The 21364-nt window shown below is 35.4% G+C and overlaps 1 protein-coding gene across 2 annotated transcripts in view; it reads left to right on the top strand.

Moving 5' to 3' along the window:
* SLIT2 (slit guidance ligand 2) overlaps positions 1-21364 on the top strand; it is a 256422-nt gene that overhangs the window by 6469 nt on the left and 228589 nt on the right. For both annotated transcript variants that reach the window (XM_084285499.1, XM_084285500.1), the window contains exon 4: positions 13424-13495. In XM_084285499.1, coding sequence (XP_084141625.1) covers positions 13424-13495 — 72 coding nt within the window. The remainder of the gene's footprint in view (positions 1-13423; positions 13496-21364) is intronic.

The following is a 21364-nucleotide window of genomic DNA, read 5'->3' as shown; positions in this document are numbered from 1 at the left end:
AAAACTCTTCAGTCAGATGTGTATACTTTACAGTATTCCCTTAAGTATAATCTCTGGCAGTATTATCTCAGTGCTTAAGGGCTACTAGTTTTTCTCCCAACCAATTTGGTACAACACTGCTTGAGCTCTGAGCTAGCAAGTCTGCCCTGAATACGTCTCTTTGCAGCCTGTTCCTTGAATGGCTGAATCAAATGGTCTATTGTGTTGTGTAGATGTTCTCAGCATCTGTTGAAACAAGCCTCTTTAAACTTCTATATAGATAACCTATTTCCCAGTGAATGGGATAGCTTGTACCTTTCTGTACATCCTGAAGCAGTGTCAAAAACTATTGGATTAATTACTATCAAGTTTATGTATTTAGCATTTGCAAAACTTTCTCTATCAACCACCAACCTGTATTATTATTTAGGAAGAAATTCTTCTCAGATGGTGGTGAGGCACTGGAACAGGTTGCCCAGAGATGCTGTGGATGCCCCATCCCTGGAAGTGTTCAAGACCAGGTTAGATGAGTCCCTGAGCCAGAACAACCAGATCTATTGGGTGGTGTCCCTGCCTGTGGCAGGGGGATTGGAACTAGATGGTCTTTAAGGTTTCTTCTAACCCAAGCCATTCTGTGATTATGTGCTTGTGTTCATATGAGTAGGGTCACTTTTCAATGGTCCTTAAATAGTTCAGTACATGACAAGTCTCATAAAGGCTCAGGGTCTGATCTGTTACATTGCCTGAACCAATCTTAGATAGACCACCACCATATGTTAGGTTTTGTTTTGTGGAAGGAAGGCACAATGGACACAGTCTGGAGATTTTTTATATTTTTTAAGAAAGTCTAGAGACTACTGATTTTTATGGGAGGCAATCTCTTCACTATCATTCTTACAAGAATGTTAATGCTCAAGTTAAACACTTGTTTCTTCTTTTTCAAAGGTGTCATCTTGTGTGATGTTTATAATAGTTTGAACAATGAAGATAGTTTTTAGAAAGTGGTAATTTTCAGTCTAATACCACCACTGGACACGACTTTAAACTGACTTTTTAAAAACTTATCATTTACTGCCAAGAACACCACCTTCTGTGGTGTAGCAGCTACTCTTGTAGTATCCCAGTGTTTTTACAAGCTATTGTCACCTGGAGGGAAATAAAAGCTTGAAGACAGTTGCTATAGGCTATGAACTGGTTTTGTTAAGAGCTGCTTGTCTAAAATTTACTTGTATTTCTGGAGTAAAAAGAATTTAATATAGACAGATTATGAGGGTAAATGGACTATTTACTTGATTCTATAGCAGAGCTTTTCATTTAGGGGCAAGTTTTTTGGCTGATAAGAAAATTATTTTTAACGGTAAGTTTTTTCTAATAACTGATGTCTCAAATGCTAGGTAAAAATTTTATGATCACTGTAAGGCTATGCTGAACATACAGAAGGTGTCAGAACAGGAAGAGTTTACAGCAATAGTTTGAAAACTACTGTGATTTTTCTTCCTGTACTTGAGAATCTTCCATTGAGGAAGAAGTATGTCCCTAAAATGCTAATTTGGAGTCTGATTCTGCAGACATTTACCACATGAATAGCTTGGTTTGCATGAGTAGTCCTGCTGATAACTCTGCTGAGAAAGGTTGCTTGTGTGGCCTAAAATGTTTCCAGGCCAAGCCATCACACTTTTGATACTTGAATTAATAGAACTTCTAAAGTCCATTTTTTGTCTTAATAAATCTACAAATTCTATTCTTTAGAATTAAAAACAACAAAACCCGTCCAAGCAAAAACAAACAAACTAAAACAATGCTAAAATTCACCTACTTCTGCTGAAAGCTAGTATAGAGAGGCAAAATGTTACTCAGAGGTTGTAGAACTGCAGTCTCTGATCTAGTACCTGAGCTAAATACTTATTTCCCCAAGAAAACCAGCCCCCCTGAGTTTTATGGTGTGACTCAGCTGAAATCCTTAGTTGAAGACAAGAATGCTGTAAGGGTTGAATTCATGTTGATACTTGAAATAGCTTTTAAACTGAAAGCCTTATATATTGTCTATTTTCATGCTGCTTAAAATGTATAACTGAATGATGGAGAAAGAGATATTTCAAGAATTAAATACTTTGTTATAGTTCATACACTTTTTTTGAACTTTTTACAGCACAATTCTAAAACAGCAGAACTGAGGAATTGCCTGTACTTGTTACATATTGGGGGCCACATCTTGACAAATGCATTAAAGCAAGCTATTAAAACTTCTGAAGGGGAGAATTAACTGAGGAGTGTACGCCTGAGTACTTGAGTCAGTAGTATTGAAAGCTCTTAGTTTTGTTCATCTAAGGGTGAATGATTTGAAACTTGTAGATTGTGTCACAGCACAGAAATAGAGGTATGTATTTCAATTATATGTTCTTAAGGAGAAATATTTTCCACTTAGTAAACAAAGTGAAGTACTATTCAGATTTCTTTTCCATATTCCAATCTATGTATAAAACTGCCGTTTGCAGCTTCTGGATAATACACAGAAATCCATCTTTCCAGTCATATGGGACAATATGGGTCATATTAAAGGATTTTTAGCTTACCCTAGCCTCTGATAAATGTGTTAAATGCATGCTGTATTAGCAGTTTTTGAATTTTTAAATGAAAAACTCACTTCTGAGTTTTTATGATCTCTGAAACATGCGGTGTTTTACAGAGCATCTCATCTTACAAAGGCATGTGTAGCAGGATGAACTAAGAAATAACTTTTTTTTCATCTAGAATAAAAACAAATACAGTTTGTCTTGGGCAACACAGCCCACCAGACCTAGAAAACTATGAAGGGAATTAGCAGCTGCTTCAAAATGGACTGGATAAACTAGTACGCTTCCTTTTGTCTAGTCTAGGAGTCTATTTCATGTATGTTCTTTCTTAGGAAGCAGGAATAATACTGCTCCACCAACACTCGATAATACTGCATGACATGAAACTAACTATTGTGACCTCTCATAGCACTGCTGATGTTTCTCAAACAAAAGATTGACTGTATGTAATGGAATAAAACATGCTCTCTTGAGCTTAAAATAAACCTGTGTACTAACTTTTTATTATCTATTGGTGTGGCATGAGATCATGTTTTTATTCCAAGTATTTGAGAAGCTCCATCCATAAGACTTGAGTTCCAAGTAGGAAAGCTAGTAACTCTTAAAAGAATGATTTTTAATTTTCTTGGAATGTGATCTCTGTCAATAAATCAATCGTAGAATATTTAATCTTGTTTTGAACTTTCCTTTGGAGGGAAGTGAACTGCTAGAGTATAGCAGTTTCAACCCTTTCAGTTGCAGAACAGAAATGTTACACCCCTCAATCCTCTACTCCCCCACTCAAAAAAAAAAAAATCACTTCTATACTTCTGTATCTATATGATCAAAGCTCAGGAGCTGGGACTTCTGGAAAAAATGCCAAACATTGCAAAACAACATCATAAAAAATACTTAGTTTTTAACCATGAAGCAAAATTGTATTTTTTCTAATTTACATAGGTTTAGATATGAAGTTTAAAGGTTTATGTGGAATTTGGGATCCACCATGAAAAGTGTTTTTAGTAGTTGAGTCACTGCTACTGTTCATTACTATCATTGGTAAAAAAAAAAAATAAAAATAGCCAATTAATGAATTACTTCATCTTTTTTTTGTGCATGACTAGATATGTAGTCTCAAGAAAAGCAGCTTTTTTGGCACGAAGACCTTATTTTGTATAAGCAGCAGAGTTGTCATCTAAATTGATGGTGTACTGAGCTGTTAGAATGGGTTCTTAGTACAAACTGTAAAGGTGTCTCCAGTTTTTCTCACTGATCCCTGTTCTTCATGTTAGTGTGCAAGTTCATTCCTGAAGCCTGAGAGTAATTTTTTCATTTGAGGTACATTGTGAACAGAATCTGACTGCCACCATTGGGAAGGTCTGTGTTGTGCTGCCTGAAACTTGGGAAGTTTATACATAAACTTGTTTTGAAGTCTGTTGTTATGATTTTCTCCCCTTTGAACCATTGATACTTAAGCACCTGTCTGACTTTGGTCTGGAAATATGAGCATTGAAAGGGTTAATACACACCTAAAGGTATAGGTAGCGGAAGAATAATGAGTTCAGGTAGAGAATATGTTTTTGAACAGCCCTGAAGGGGGTGAACAGTTATTCCTTGTTAATCACGGATGTGAAAAATCCTTCTCTTTGTTAATCCTACATAGTTTAAGGGCAATGCATAGTGCATTCCTCATTTTAGAACAGGGAGGAGGCCGTGAAGCCTGCGGTGCTAATCACTTACCAAAGGAATGTGAGACCATCTTACAAGAATTATACTGGGGCACCTGTATTTATAGTTTAAAAAAAAAAAAAAAAAAAAAAAACCTACAGTAATTATAATGTATTAGCAGACTTTTGTCAAAACAACTTCAAATATCTTTTCTAGAAAAAACGTCTGGTAAATCAGAAAATAGGCAAAGGCTATATTTGAAGATGATATTTTAAAAGAGAAGCACGGTTCTAATAGTGTTTTAAAAATCAGCTTATTCTGCAATCAAAATGCAGCTATATAATACAAAATACCTGATAAAACTTTTCAGTCCAAGAGCCATGTTCTTCTTTTGAAAGCCTGGTAAACTTTCATTATTATTTTTAGTATATTTTACTCATTTGAGTGTAGTTTCTCATGGGACTCCTTTTATAGGTCTAGAAGTCAAATTGCAGTGAGAAGTCCTGTTTGCTCTTTGCAGACCTTTTTACAGATTCCAGGGCAGGAAAGCTGTTTATTTTTCCCACATCTGTTTTGTGCTCATCCTTTGTCACATTGTTTGCTGGATGCTCTTCTTTCTTGCTTCCTCCGAAATGAGTAATTTGCACTGTTGCAAAATGTTGAAACCAAACGTGATTCTATAGAACTGTTTTATCAATGTTTTTCTTTCAAATAGTGTTTTGTGGTCATAATATATTTTAAACTGATGCTACAGAAGTGCTGATATTAAACTTAAAACAATACATTTCACTTCCCAGATCAAGTTAAATAACTACAAAAACAGATTTAATAGTAGATGGCAATGGGTAAAAATTAACTTTTGACAGTATGTTACCTTTTAATATAGTATATTTTGGAGGGCATCTAAAATGCTCCTTACTTTAATTGTGGAAGCCACAGTTTCACCTGGAATTTTACAGTTAAACTCCAAAAGGCATGAGGAATTTGGCTGCAGGACTGTTACTTCAGTGACTCATACTGTTATATTACCTCATTTAATCTGAAGAGGCTGGATGAAAACTAAATCATAAGAATGGTGTTATTTTCCTTGATAGTTTGTAGCATATTGGGGTGGCTTGTTTTTAACAATAGCCTAATCAGATACAATGTAGCAACTCCTCTCTTAATTAAAACACACCAGGCTGTCTGAGTTTAGTTTGGCAGGATGCCTGTACAGGTGCTACACAAGAATACTTGAATGAAAACTTACTGTGCTGACTTGGTACCAGAAACACAGTTACAAGCCCTTCTAGACCATTCCTGGGCACTTCTTGTCTGCTTTCTAAACAGTCCGCCCAAAATAGATCATATCCCCCAATCCAACACCATTCCTCTTTCTTTTTTTTTTTTTTTCCCTCTTGGATACCCTTTCTGTTGTCTGATCATCCTTGCTTCATCCGATACTTGATCCCATATTACTTTATGGAAGTCTTCTAATTTGTTTCCTTCTGTTGAGTATATGTCCATTACAAAATAACTTTAGAAAAATTTCTTGGCTTTGGAAAAATTTTCTGTAGTATCTGAGCAGCCCCAAATGCTGAGGTTTGGTAAGGTGTTTTACAAACTTTAAAATAAAAGGCAATTCATTCAATTGATATGGTCGAGTTAGTGCTCGAGTTATTTTGCATGCTTCCCTGGGTCTTTACTACAGTGAAGTGTTGTTATAATAAACGTACTTGATTTTTTTCCCCATTTCCCAGATGAGGACAGTCATGTCTGGGGTAGGATTTGTGCCCTAGTTGTTAAGGAGATTTTTTCCCTCTATCAAGACTAAATCTTCTGGAGTAACAAGCAGTTCTGGTCTAAATAATGAGTCTTCAGATATATCTTGCCAGTCACTCTGATATTCTTGCTGCACCGCCATTTCTGCTTAATCAGTCAGGATGATAATGGTCAGGACAGATCTGGATGCAGAGTGAGAAGCAGTTTGGCAATGGCTACAACCATCTCTGATGGACTGTTGCGACCTCCCAGCAACTGGTTATTATAGGAAACTGCTTTCCCTATCAGAGAGGGGGGAACAAGCCTGAAACATGGTACTGACCTTTGGTACCTTTATTCTTACTCTCCCATAGAGTTGACTTACTCAGCATCTGTCCTTTAATTATCATACATTAATTTGTATGTCAAAATTGAGAATGGAAAATCACCATTTCTCAAAGTAGAATAAAATCCAATGGGTCTCAAAGAATCACAAAATTGAAAATTTTATGGGAGCTTATCAAGTCCAATGACACCACATAAAGCAAAGTCAGCCAGGGCAGGTGGCTGACGGCTGTCTCCAGTTGGGTTTCAAATGTCTCCAATGATGGATAATCTTCAACATCACTGGGAAATCTATTCCAGTGTTTAACCATGCTCTTAGACAGGTCAGGTTTTCCTTATGTTTAAATGTAACTTCCTGTTTTGATTTGCGTCTATTGTCTGTTGCTCTTTCACTGGGCACCACTGAGAAGAGTTTCATTCGGTCTTCCATACTAGGGAAGGAAGTCCATGAAGTACATATACATGTTGTATTTATACACGTTAAGATCCCTTTGAACCTTTTTCTCCCTAGGCTAAACAACCCCACCTCTTTCAACCTTTCTCCTTGTGACAGGTGGGAAACCTTCACCCTGAATACTCATCTTTGCAGCCCTTTGCAAGACTTGCTCCAGTATGTCCACGTCTCTTGTAACAGTGAGTCCAGAACTGGGCACAGTACTCTAGCTGTCTAACCAGAGCTGAGCAGAGGGAAAGAATCCCATCTTGACCTACTGGCAGCATTATTCCTTGTACAGTACAGGATGCTCATAGACTCCTTTGTCATGATGGCACACTGCTGGTTCCTTTGATTTCCCGTTCACCCTGGACCTTTCTCTATAAAGCTGTGTTCCAAGTAGTATTTCTCCAGTGTTTGCTATTGCATAGGGTTATTCTTCCTCAGTTGTAGGACTCTGCATTTCCCTTTTGTTGAGCTTCATGAAGTTCCTCTCTGCTCAGTTTTCCAGCCTCAAGGCTGATCAGCCTGTAGTTCCCTGGATCATGCTTTTTCACACTTTAATGGGGTATTTTTTGACAGCAATTTTTGACATGTCATTTCATATTAAATTGATCTTTAATGAAAATTTTGTCTGTGTGTTTTTAAAGGATATGAATATTTTGCAAATGAGCTTCAACAAAAAGGTGTTATGTGTTATTTTTAAGTGGTGTGATGATAATGTCTTCAAACACTGCTATCAAACAATGAATGACAATCAAACAATAGGTGTGGATGTGCTTCTTTGAGTTTCTAAGCTATACTGTACTGTGTGTTACTATGCACAGAAAGCATTATTTACTTCTCAGCGAACTTCAGAGGAGGAATGAAGAATAATGGCTTCTGCTATCATTAACTTTGTGTGAGTTGGAAGCCTTCTATCATTCCTGAAGCAATGGATGTAGAATAAAATATATTTGTGCCTTATATGTGGAGTTTCAGAGGGCTCTCAGCATCTATGCACCCAGTGGGACTGACTGTTTCTAATTAAAGAGTACAGTTGAATTATAATTTACTTGGAACTGCTCTTAACTTAGATCAGTTCTTAAGTTAGCTTTGAAGGCTTCTGCTTTCTTGGGGGCCTACAGTTAGAACTGCATTTACTGGAACTAAAACCAGCTGGAAGTATTTTAGCTGGGCTTATCTAGGCTGAAGAAGACAACTTGTAGGGAACAAAATAGCAGCTTTCAATTACTCGTGAGAAAGTTATCAATAAGCTGGAGCCAGGCTCATCAATGTGGTGAGACAAGCATAAATTGAAAGGTGAGATTACGACTAGGTAGAAGGGGAAGACTTTTTCACTGTAAGGACAGTTATGTTCTGGAACAAACCAGTTGCCCAAAGAGGCTGTGCCATCTGTCCTTGAAGGCTTTTCAGACTGTACTGGATGAAGCCCTAAGCAACTTGTCTTGATCTCATAACTGACCCTGCTTTGAGCAGGAGATTGGGACCTCCTGAGGTCCCCTGTTACGAAGGTCATCTTGGAACAAGAATGGAATAGAATAAAGACAAGGCTACATGGGAAAAGATGAGGGCTTCTCTGACTGTATGAAGTCAATTCACTGCAACTTGCAGTGAATCCACTGTAAAGTACTAACAAGTCTCAAAAACAAATACAGGCATGCTTGTGAATTGTAGTAATTGCAGAAAATTAAACTGCAAACAGTGAAATTAATTTTTTTTTTCCCCACCTCTTCCTCCCTACCTCTGCGTGATTAATAGTAGATTGGTTACTGTGGCAAGAAAACTTAGAGTGACAACAGAATGGATGGATGGGATGACCAGACTACGCTGGGTTGGGATACTGTCACTGGGAGCTTAAAATGTTCTCCCCAAAACTTCCTCTGCCTCTAACTCTGTCATCTACCGACACATCCTCTGGCTCCATGCAGAAGACAAGTAAAACCCAGTTACGTTGCCATTTCTGCAAGGATAGCTTATTCTCTAGAACTCGTAACAAATGTAAATCATTTCCTTACGGGCAGTGATAATAATCACAGCTCTGCATGCGTCCCTTAAATCAAGCCATTTATATATATATGTATTTATTTTTTCTGCACTGTTTGCTTTGCTATGTAACCTGTTGCTTGTCTGTACCTACATCTTATCTGCCTATTGGTATCAAGCTTTCTTTAAGGACTATTTTTGTCTGCCCATCTGTCAAAGATTCCCCTTCTGTGTCCTCAAACTGATTCCTCTGAAAGCTGTAATATCTTTGAGTATATTCATACACTTTTTCCATCACTTCACTTCAAAGTTGGTTTTTCTAGCCCTTACTATATTTAGAAGACCGAGCTCTAGAAACTCTAAACTGAAGTATTTAAAACATTTTGTGTAATTTATGTATTATGTGGACCTTGCTTAAATTTATCATGAAAAGCTCAAAAATTTGTCTGAGTCAGTCTGTCAGTTTGCCCCATCTCAAAGCTGGATTCAGTAATGGAAGAAACAGAAATTATATTTATTTTAATTGCAACTGTGGCTTAGCTTTGTTACATTGAAAGAACTATGTGATGTCAGACCCTCATCCATTTATTTCTGGACACTACCCAAGGACTTTACAGTTCAAGGTATTGTAATATTAGAAGAGATTCTAACGTTTTCTGTTGCTAATGCCACTAACACTTCATCTCTTCTGAACTCTGCTCCTTTGCTAGAGAAATGCCATTTTTTTCTGGCTTGGTTGGGAAACTGAAAGGGAACAGTACGGAATATTTCACAACTCTTTTTTCAGTGGTATACCTTGAACTTAATGCCAGTTCTGGGAGAGCAGTTCAGTTGATGCAACTGAAATTTCTCTTCTCACATTGTCCCAGGGGAAATGCTGTCTGCTAGCAAGCTGCAGTGAGGTCTGTGCTGACACGCTGAAAGAAAAAGCGATTATTTTTTATTTTCTGGTTGTTTTTGCTTTGCAGTACCTGTAGTTCTTGCAGATTGTAATGACTGTTTGTATGTTCTGTGTTTGTTTGTTTGTTTGTTTGTTTGTTTTTTTCTTCTCTCTGCTAAATCTATGGTTACCTTAGTTTTCAACTTCTGGGGACAAAGACAATCATGTCTGTCTCACACTTATTCCATGTCTGCATGTTGAGGACAGGCACTGTTATTTCAGACAAAATTAAATTTGTCTGCATGAGCCAAAGGTGCCACAGGAAAAGGTGGCAATGTCAGTATCAGAGAACCAATATCTGTTTTAAAGTAGGAATGTATTTTCTGGACTTTTTGTATGTGGCTCTATTTCAAAGATTGCAGACTCTTCATAGTTGACTGTATACATGAAAGCTGCTGTGTTCCAGCATACTGGTGTATGTGTGCCAGGTTCACTGCACATCCTTTTCATTCACTTATGTTTGAATTCATAGATTGATTTATTTTTTAACACATATATTGTAGTCTTGAAAAAATGTTTCAGTAAAGTCATAAAATTTACTTACAAGAAATTTAAGAAAAACAAATTCACCCTATTGAAAGCATTTTTTTAGTATATAATATTTTATATATATTTATATAACTTGTTAGGCTTAGCTGAAGCCTCTTTCTTGAAGTCATACTTAAAATGAAATGTCTCTCATCGCCTTCACAAAAATTAACAATATTTGGTACTCTTGGGCACAGGTAATAAAGGATATCCAGATTTTTGGTAGAGAAAGCTGAGCTCCTAAAAGGAGCTGCAGTGAGAGGGATGAGATCATTCAAAGTAGAAACTACAAAATACTGAATGGTCAGTAGTTTATTTAACTCATGTCCCCTTAATTCACTTAGTGCTCGAAGAACAAATGTTTTAATTTTATGAAAGGCAAAGTAAAAATGCAGGCTGAAACTAATTCTAAGTGCCAAGCTCTGTTGGTAGAAACTCTTGAGTCATGAATGTACTGCTATTATTGTTAGGTTAATTCATGAGTTTGATTTACTACCTATAATTTAGATTTTTAATGTCTGTACAGCAGCATGTGCATCCTTTGTTAAAACTATGTATACTCAGTTGCGTGGGCCGTGTGAACCATAGGTAGCAATAGAAACTCACGGTCTAAGGTATTAACTGCTTGTATGGAAAGTTATGTATTAGTACAACTATTTGGCCTGTGAAGTATACTTATCAAGTGATGCTGAGTGTATCCTTTTAAGATTGCTGTTGCCATTTAGGGAAAGACAAGCCTGTCTGAAGAACTTGATGAAATTGATGGTGTCATCAATTAATGTTACATCATTGTATGGTATCACCATTTTGTATTATGTTGGGCATACAGACAATGTGTGATTTCATTGCACCTTTAGTTAGAGCTAGTGATTATTGCTTAGTATCTGAAGCAAATAGTCCTTACAAAAATATGAACAGATTTTTGTCCTTAATAGTTTCTGATTAGAGACTAACCTCCCAGTCTTTACAAGTTTTCCCATTTTATTATTTATTTATTTATTTATTTTTTGATCTGTAATCATATCCTTAGAGGATTAAGTCTGAACTATCTAACAAGGAGAAAGGGTGAATGAATTTTACTTCTCTTTTTATTTAACCATTTGCTCACGTTCAATATGTCAGAATTCCGTCATGTTCTCAATACTCCTTTCTGATCAGAAATGTAATCATTTCTTTGAAACAGTTTTCTTCCTACTACTTCAGTTTTGTTGTCTTTAATTCTGTTCTACAAAAACTTACTAAAGGTAAGAAAGTGTCTGTTTTTTTAATTGCCTTATTTTGAAAATGCAATAGATTACAAATAATAAAATACTATTTTTATTTTTTTTTTTAAACGTAGGTACAGTTTTCTGAGGCAGTGTTCAAATCAAAAGTTTTCCAGCATTTATTAACTTCTTTTTACAGTTGTATATTTCTTTTATACTGAAAACTTTCCTTCTACTGATTTGGGAATATGATTTGTGGGATCACATTTTTGTTGCTGTTGGATTAAGCTTTTTTTCTATTTCTTATTAAAATGCATCTTCACTCACCTCACTTTATCCCAGTGGTATAATCTTTTCTTTTCAGGATGTTTCTCTCACTCAAAAGTCTCTTCTAGTCTTCAAAGTGTGTGACTAAAATTTCTTCTGCTTAAAGATACTAGGACTTCTGGTGCTTGACTAACAAAAAGGAACATGACATTAAAATTGTATTGCTGTCAATATCTAGACCTCAAAAACCTGATTGCTCTCTCACTGTTTGAAATGTGGGAGCAAGCCTGTGGGTATGTAAGAGTCTTTCTCAGGTTATTTTGGTCTCATCAGTAGTCACATTGAAGTTTAAGGGAACAATAGTTAAGTGAACTAAATCAAGTGGCTAAATAAAACTGAGTCTTGAGCGTGTATCTATCTACATTAGGGAATATATAGGAAAACCTTTAAATTGGAAGGGCCCTTATGTGGAACAATGGTTAAAGTATGAATAATCAGCCCTGAGAGACTGTTTGAATTCATCCCTAAGACTAAGAAGCAAGAAGTTCTGAAACTTTATGAAATTCTAAAACTTAATTTTGCATAATTTCTGTCCAGTAGCTTTTTTTAACCTTGTGGAATGTCTTGATAAATACATATTGACATAAGTAATGCTTAAGGGATAAAATAAATATCAGACTACAGTGTGCGGTCTGGTGGCCAGGAATACCCTAGAAGTAGTGGATTGAAAAGCACTGTGCATTGTGAACTTGGATTGTGATGAGGTTGTTAGGAGGAAACAGTTTTTTCAGTATGTTGCCTCGCTTGAATGGTAGGTGACGTGTGTTGCATTGCTTAAAAACAAAAACCTGTTTTGAGTTTGAATTCTTGAATGGTATGACTGTATGCTCCAGGGCTGTCATTTATACATGTTAGAAAGAATAATCTGCACTGTGTGTTTAAAAAAATCATAAAGATGGAACGTATTTGTTTTGGAGAGGGGTTGTTCTGTTACCTATTGTTATATTACAGTGGACTTGGAACTTGTCACATCAATCTATATAGGTTTAAACCCTGGTCAGGATGTTCAGTGAGAAACTGAATAGACAAATAGGTATCTTCAAATTCCAATTTCCAATTCTTCTTTTGTAGTGTTTTATGTATCTTCTGTACAACTTTTTTTTTTTTTTTTTAACTTTTGAGTATTTTACAGCTATAGACAAAACCATATGCCAAAAACAAATAAATAAAACCTGTAATGCCAAATATAAGTCGTGACTTTCTGAGTTTTTTGGCTTTTGTTTGATCAGGGTGTAACAGTTTTTGTTGTTATTGAAATAGGTTATATAGATCTATTCTCTCATTACTTAACTAAGTTCATGTGTTTGCTATGTTTTCCCTTCAACAGTATTTCAAGGTCACAAAATGTTTGTTTGCTTCATTATACTAAGAGGAACACAGTTGGAGGAGGACTGAAGTTACTCTGAAGATTTTGTATTTTTTTAATTTTCTCATTTATGTGGGATAGAGTCCTGAATTAGTGGTTGATTACAGAAATTCAAAATAATCTTTCATAAAATGAAATAGGTAATACAGTCTGTTGGGGAAACCAGAAAATGTAATTAGTCCATGGTGAATTTACTGCTGGACCATGTCTCCGCTAATGGACCAGCATTACATAGTCTTTCTGGTCTTTAAAATCAGCTTGTTACAGCACAGGAATCTCCTCAAAGTATATGCATTGCATTGCTGTAGCACTTTATTTGTAATCTAACACAACATTTTCTTTTTCTTTCAAAAGGCGCCTAAACAGAAATAACCTCCAGTTGCTTTCTGAACTGCTCTTTCTGGGGACACCGAAGTTATACAGGCTGTAAGTAGCCACAACCCAATAACTATTCTTGAAAATTTGGAGCTGATCTGTTACTCTGTTATGCATTAGGTTTTTGTCTTTTGCCTCAGACAGGGCTAAAATGCATTTAGGAGCAATGATCTTTTGGGTACTTCCTTTGACTACTTTGCAAAATTTTATTATTTTTTTTTTAGAATCTGATAGATGCAGATACTTGCATGAAACAAAATACTGCTTCATCCATGCCCCTATCTGTTAACAAGTCTTGTTGAAAGAATGCTATGTTTTTCTTCCTTCCTTCCTTCCTTCCTTCCTTCCTTCCTTCCTTCCTTCCTTCCTTCCTTCCTTCCTTCCTTCCTTCCTTCCTTCCTTCCTTCCTTCCTTCCTTCCTTCCTTTCATTTCATTTCATTTCATTTCATTTCATTTCATTTCATTTCATTTCATTTCTGTTTCCTTTGTTAAATGAGCTGCATGTCTATGGAGATTCTCACCCAGTGACATAGCACTGTACAAGCACTTTGTGAGGTTTCTGTTGTGGCTGTACACACTCGATCAACCAAGACAATCAGTGTTGGTAAATCATAGCCTGTGGAGATGTCTCTCCCAAAGAAAACACAGGTGGCAACATAAACTCAGGAAAAAAAAAAAAAAAAAGCTATGAAATCCTCTGTGATAAATAAAAAATATATCAAATTGGGTAATGAGTTGTTGTTTTGATTCTCTTCTTTGGTTTGATAATGTTTTACTCTTGGCAAGATTTTTAAATTAATGTTTTGACCCATTGGCAATTTGTAAGAATCTACTAATTTATGTTGTAGTGTAAACATGGAATGAAGTTCAGATACTGATTCCTGTATTTATCTATGCAATCACTTATTATTATTAAATAAATTTCAAGGTAACTTTGCAGTATGTGGTGTGAATGGAATACAACATGACATGCTTAAATAGGCTTTGAAAAAATTAGCCATCTTTTAATTGAAGATTTGACACATTTCTTTAGGCTTTAGGTGAGAGTTCTGCTGTTGAAATTGTTGTTGAGTTTCATGACTTGTGTGCTTGGAAAAAAATGAGTGTAGGTGAAGGAAGGTGGGGTTTCTCTTATTTATGTTTTCACTTTAGTATATGGAAATGTTTGTGAGAACAAATGTTATAATGCAGCTTTGATTTTTAGGTGTTTATTTCTGTTCTAATATTGCAAAATAGTTCTTTTTTTCCCTTCTTGAAGTAATTTGAAATGGAAACTGAAAATGACTCTATTATTGTTGTAAACATTTAGTTCTTTGTATTTCTGTTTCTTCCCTCTGCTTTGGATGCATGTGTTGTTTCCCAAACTTCCCTGTAGATGCAATGAGTTGTTAAATTACTAGGCCAGAAAGCTCCTGAAGGCTTTTGTTCTGACAGAAATATTTTTACACTGCTATAATATTATAACATATTCATATGTGGTTTTATGTATTAACAATTCAGTCTCTTCTGTAATTTCTATCAGCAATCATGGAGATATTACTTCCATCAGGAAGGAAAATGAAAGGGATTTATGATCATTTTATTATTCCAACTGTAGTGTAAAGGTTCTTACCTAAATTTGTAAAAAAAATTGAAATGAGCCATAATTTGCAGGAAAGAAATGGATGCAGACTTCATGCAAAATCATACTTGAATGCGTTTAATTCAGAATTGTATATTTGATAAATGTTAGTCTTAAATCTATAATATCTTTTGACATAAAGCACACAACTGCTCATAGTGTATATGGTAGAAAGTAAGAGATCACTAGCTTCGCAGTATTAAATTTCCTCTGCCTAAGGGTTATTGTTGATCAGACCATGAAAATGAATGTCTGGTTATAATGTATTCATGTTTAAAAGAAAATACGAGTGATACTAAAAATCTGTGGTCACTTAACACTAAATTTGTAATTAAAAAAATATCAGTCCTACAAAAGTATTGATGCTAGTTAAATGCTCTTGGTCAACTTTCAGATTATATATAGTTTGACCACTATGAAGAATATTAAATCTTTTCTTAACTTTTGTTGTATGTGCTTATACATATTTATATCCAAATAAATACATTTTTAAGGACAGTTAAAGTTCTTCAATGATCAATAAAATGTATAATATTCTTTGGGTTTAGTATTTATTTTTGGCATTTAACAGCTAATCAGTGTGTGCACTGCAAGTTTTCAACATACTATTGAGCTTCTGTGAATAATAATTACCATTTGACCCTTGGCTGTAAATGAGATGCCAGGTGAAGAAGCACATATGCTTGTTGTGTAGTCTAAATGCAATATAAAAGAAAGAGGGTACACTGTATATGAATTATGATTAGACACAGTTGGTTGCCGCCAGCGGCCGGCTATGCTTTCCCTTTGCTGTCTGCTCCAATTTCTCTTTGGACGGGTTGAGAGAGCACTGCATGTTCAGGTCAAGATGTTTGCCTAGAAATAGTAGTACAGTTGCAGCTGTGTTTGTTGGAGCAGGAGACTAGTTTAAATAGCATTACCATTTATCCAGTCCATTAACAGAACTCTGTAAAATAATACCAACTCTGCATAAACTACAGGACACTGTAATAAAATTACAAGCACTTGTTGACAGATGGGAAGTGTAAGTAAAGGAAAGTGATAGGTTGAGAGTTTAAAAGAGACAGTGCATTATTTCCTATGTCTGGAGACTCTTGATTCAAAGGTAATTAAATGAATTATTTTTCAGGTTACTCTCACATTTAGCAGCCTTCCAAGAAATCTCTCTTGGAACCAGTTAAAATGGATAATTTTAGTCAAAGCAGAAACTGATTCTCTCATTAAGAGTTATCTGCAAAGGTGTTTTGACACATACATTTCAATAGGAAGTAGTATGCTAAAAATAGTATGACTAGCGCTGCAGGGTATATGAATCTTACCTTGCAAGATCCCTTTCAAAGGAAAATGTACATGAACCTCTGTTTTGACGCAATACTGTTAAAATATAGGTGCTGTTGTAAATCCCAGGGGGTAACACAAGTTCTTGTTCAACAAGTATTTTTCTTGCAGGAGCGGGATGCGTTGTTTTCAGTGACCTGTGTGCTCATTCAAGCTAACTCGTACAGCATCAGCAATGGTGCTTTAGTGCAGGGAGCTAGTGTGTGCTTGGCTGAGGCAAATGGATTTTGACTGCTTACTTTGGCTGGTTAGATCACAGCTCATTGATTGCCGTTTGCTGCAGGATACTGAAGGCTGGGCCCAAGCTGTTTGAGGATTTGGTTTTAAAAGATAACTTTATTAATTAGTTGCATATAAAGGATTTTAAATGCCATGCACAAAGCTTGTCCCTTTTGATCTACGTTGCTTGCACTTGGAATGAGGTTAAGCTCCCTTACTGACCGATATTTTCTATATGACTAATAATGACAATATTGGCTTTGAAAAAAACCACAATATTTCTAGTGGATGTGGTCTGATATTAAATACATATCAGAAAGGAAAGGTATCTGATACAGTGCGCTTGAAAAGAAACACATTGTGAATAAGACATTTCTCCTCTAAAGGAAAAATCTTAATACAGTCTGATTAATAAACCCTTGGTTCTGAGGTATCTGATAGTGACTTAAAACAAAACAAAAAAACCCTATCAGATAATACAAGAAGAAAAAAAAATCTAAAAAAATCTAAACATAGGAAAAGAAAATTGGAAAAAAATCCTCGGCCAGAACAGCAACAGCAGCAACAACAACAAACCACGCTGCATGGGGGGCCCTTGCAAAAATTCCTCCTGAATTAATTTCTGCCAGCTATGATTAAAGTGTGTGGTACTAGATGTGTCAGACACCATAGTTCTCTGCTTCATTTTACTCTTGGCCTCTTTGGCCCCTGCCACAATAAATCCCACAATGGTTAGGCAGGAATTGCAGGTTACAGTTGCCAGGGTTACCGTTGTCCAGCCGGACCGACATCATTACTCATCCAGCCAGCTACCCCGAGCGAGCAAGTGCTGCTGCCCGCTTCTGTTGCGGGGAAGGCTGCGGACGGCTGATGCAAAGAGGAGGAAAGTTCTCTGGGCGGCTTTCAGCTCTGTTTTTCCAGCTGCTGCAGGGGAACCTGTGATTTGCATCATTTGCGGTTATACCTTCTTTAGGTGTTTGCTGAGTGGTGGGTGGTTTTGTTCTCTTGGTAAAGGTAAAAAGCAGTCAGAGTGGAAAATGCGATCAGAATGGAAAATAAATAATAATAATAATAATAATAATAATTAAAAAAAAAAGTGGCGTATGTTAAGCAACTAAAGCAGTGACTTCTAAAATGTTTTTAAGATGCCAGTCTCATTGTTAAGGTAACTGTATTTGAGGCTTAATTCATGGATTTGTCACATCCCATCCTTTTTAATAGTAACCATGGCAAATGAAACTGCAGTTGTAATTTTATCAATAAGACATTTATCTTTAATCTGGAATGCCTTAATGAGTAGAGAAATTGCTCATTAAAAAATGTTCATTATCCCAAAGCCTCCAAAATCTTACTCCAACTGCAGACAGGTGGCTCTGGATGTTAAAAATCCATTGATGAGCAAGTTTTCCCTTCTCAGAAAGCACTACTGGTGAATCCCTCTTCTGCAAGCGGATTGGTATTGGATCTGCTGCTAGATAAGAGTACTGGGTAGGTTCCCACTGGTGCGTGTGCTGCAGTGACATTAGTGTGCTGTGCATTATTGCAGAAGTGTGCTGGATGTATAACCAAAAAAAAATATTGCGGGAGGGGATTTTTTTTAACCTCTCCATGAATTAATAGTTCACCTTTTTGTTAGATCCTTCCTGATAAAGAGTTTCTTAGCCATTGGTTTCAGTTTTTATGGTTTGTTATGGGCCATTTTAGCAGTCTGTACAATACTACTTGATTTTTATTTTTTTGTATGACAGATTTGAATTTTATCCTTTTAAGAATAAATGAAAACAAGTCTTTCATCACACCAGTATTAATGACTTTTTTTTTCTACTGTAGTGATTAATTTCAAATACAAGAATGCTTAAATTGTTTTCTCTAAACAAATAATAGGTTCCCAACCAGTAAAGTCAGTAAGAACTTAGCAGTTCTAATACTGATGAACTTTTAATTACCAGCATTATTTTATTAGCATAATTTTTGTACAGTAAGTATAGTTCTTAGAAAATAAATATCTTTCAAAATTATTTTTATTAACAAAGAGATCCTAAATATCATATATGTATAAAAAATGTACAATTTTGGCTATGTTGTATTATAAGCCAGTAATTAAAAGGAAATCCCTAATTTAACACACAAGGCTAATTACTATTGCTTGCAGTGTGGATGCGCCATTATCATAGCGGTGCTAACTCAGTGCATTGTCACTAATTCGAAGTCTTAATGCCCTAATCTAAAATGTTTTCAGAGTGAATTTGGTCCCCTATGCTGTAAGTCTGCTGTCAGTTCTGTGAATTTTATTTTTGCTGTAATTTCAGTCCATGAGTAAAGACAGGACTATAAGAATACAACAATCGATATATATTAGATATATCAATGCGATATATATTAAATATATCAATGTTAAGGTTCATTACCTGTATGAAGGAGCTGAGTAACTAAGAATCAGTTGCCTACCATGTTAGGTTTGTTGTCTCTCTTCTTTGGCATTCATTCCTGGTATGGAAAATCTAGGAGGCAAAATTCTGTAAGACATTATAAACTGATTTTTTAAAAAAAAAATTATTTAATTATTTATTTTTTGCTTCTCTGTCACCTGTTCATTCTTTGATCTAGGGAGAAACATAAATCAGGAGCTTGAATGCTTTGCTTGAATGCTTTATGCAGCTTAGCTTGTGTGTGTGTGCTTTTTCCTCTTGTCCTATTACTTGCCTCTACCTTCAGTTCTCATTCTCTGTTGTAATGTTTCAAAACTGAGAACTCAGTTTACAACCTAGTGAGCAAAACAAATATTACTACAGCTTTGTTTCAGACATAAGCTCTACTTGTGTAAGGTAACAGATGGCAAGATGGCTATCGAGATTTCGGAAGTACTGCAAAAACTTGTACAGTGCAGCGGGTGATTTATTTTTTGAACACTTAAATTAGAATTATATATATGCATTTCATGTGCAACTTGCAGTAGTTATATCCTAGCAACAGCAAGCATTCAGCCTTAGGTTTAGTTGAGTAAAAGTGTTGGTGGAACCAGGATGAACTTTTGAAATGTAGTTGGGAGAAAAAAAAAAAAAAAAAGAGTAAAATGTATTATCACTGTGGCAATTATTACTTAAACTTCACATTAAATAACTCTTCCTGCCCTTTAGTGTTTTAGAGTCTCTTAATCTATAGGCTTTTCATCAGCTATGCTTTTTTTTTTTTTTTTTTTATTTTTATTTTTATTTGTATTTTTATTTCCACAGCACAGCATATGATGCAGTGCAGGGAGGGGAAAAAAAGGTGTACCAAACATAAAACATATAAAATTCAGATTAAACATTGCTAGTTGAATAGTATGGTATTTTTTAAATTGGAAACATTTTTTTTTTCTTGTTTCTCTTAAGATAGATGTTTGGTTTTAATTTTGGAGATAATTGGGAAGCATCTTTAAATTGCAGTTAAATGTGTCTTTATTTCTTGCAAAAAAAGTACAATTTCATATATTGTTTTAATGGTGATATTTCATTTGCTGTGGGATAAAATGACATATCATTAAATCTTTACATAATCTTCATTACCAAAGCTATAGTTTACTATTTTCAGAAACAAGCATCTGTAGGGATACTTCTATTGACTTTTTATTATAACAAATATTCCCAAACTGTTTATAGTTGCTTTTAATCTTAATTTGAAAATCATGTTAAACACCAAGGAAACACAAATATGGCTTACAGCGATTCTTCTGGACCAACACAAGTGTCTGTGGTAGTCATAATCTTTTATTGCTGTTAGCATTTAAATATATCTAATGTAAAAACATGAATCATTAATAATTACTTATTTAACCCATAGCACTTTTAAATAACATGGTGGTATTCAAATTAATTAAATCTACTTTAGTAATTATGGCCTTGTTACCTCGACCTCCTTGGCCTCAAGCAAAAATAATTATCCTCTGTATTTTTGATGATATGACAGTAATTAAAGAAATGGAGAATTGAGATAACTGCTTTCTTAATATGAAAATTAAAGTAACTGGTTTTGGATCACCTGTAACCATATTAATGTCCAGTTGGAATCAGTCTCTGGGTTGTTTGTGGAGGGTTAACCATGAAAGCTTTGGTAAATTGTGATATAGGAAACCTTTTAGGCAAGAGTTAAGTAGGAAACTGAATCTCAGTGAAGGAAGTAATGAAAAGTAAAAAGGCATGTCAGAGGAAATGCCATTATTATGTGGTGCAGAAACATGGTGTGAAATGTTATAAAGGGGACATCTGTAAGTCTCAGCTTGCACAGAATGGACGTTTAAGTGCAGCCATGTCATCTTGATTAAAAATAAATAAATAAATAAATAGAAAAGAGGAATAAATCAGGCCAAGGGAAAATGTGAAAGTACAGAGACTTGTCCCTATGATGGTAGGTTTCTTCTGCAAGTGGAAGATTAAAGCCTGACGTAACTGAATAGCTCAGAAAAGTCCAAAGAAAGGTTGATTGCTTCCCCTCCAACAGTTCCAATTGATTGAAAAAAGCCTAATTTAAAGTTCTGTTTGTTCTGTGTCTTAAACCATCAGAATTTTCTTTTAGAACTGGGGGAATGCTCTGGAAGAGAAAGAATCCAAGGATAAAAAGTCATTGCAGGCCAACAATTGTTCCTAATCCTCACAAAATGCTGGAGAAATTAAATTTATTCTTTATTGCTCAAAGTGTTACCTAGGTCACTGGGCGATGGGAAAATTGAACTGGAAGTCGAGTAGGCACAATCTTTGTTTTG

This window comes from Netta rufina (assembly GCF_964035555.1).
Source record: "Netta rufina genome assembly, chromosome: 4".
NCBI lineage: Eukaryota > Metazoa > Chordata > Aves > Anseriformes > Anatidae > Netta > Netta rufina.
The sequence above is the reverse complement of the archived record's forward strand: the minus strand, read 5'-3'. Positions and strand labels throughout refer to the sequence as shown.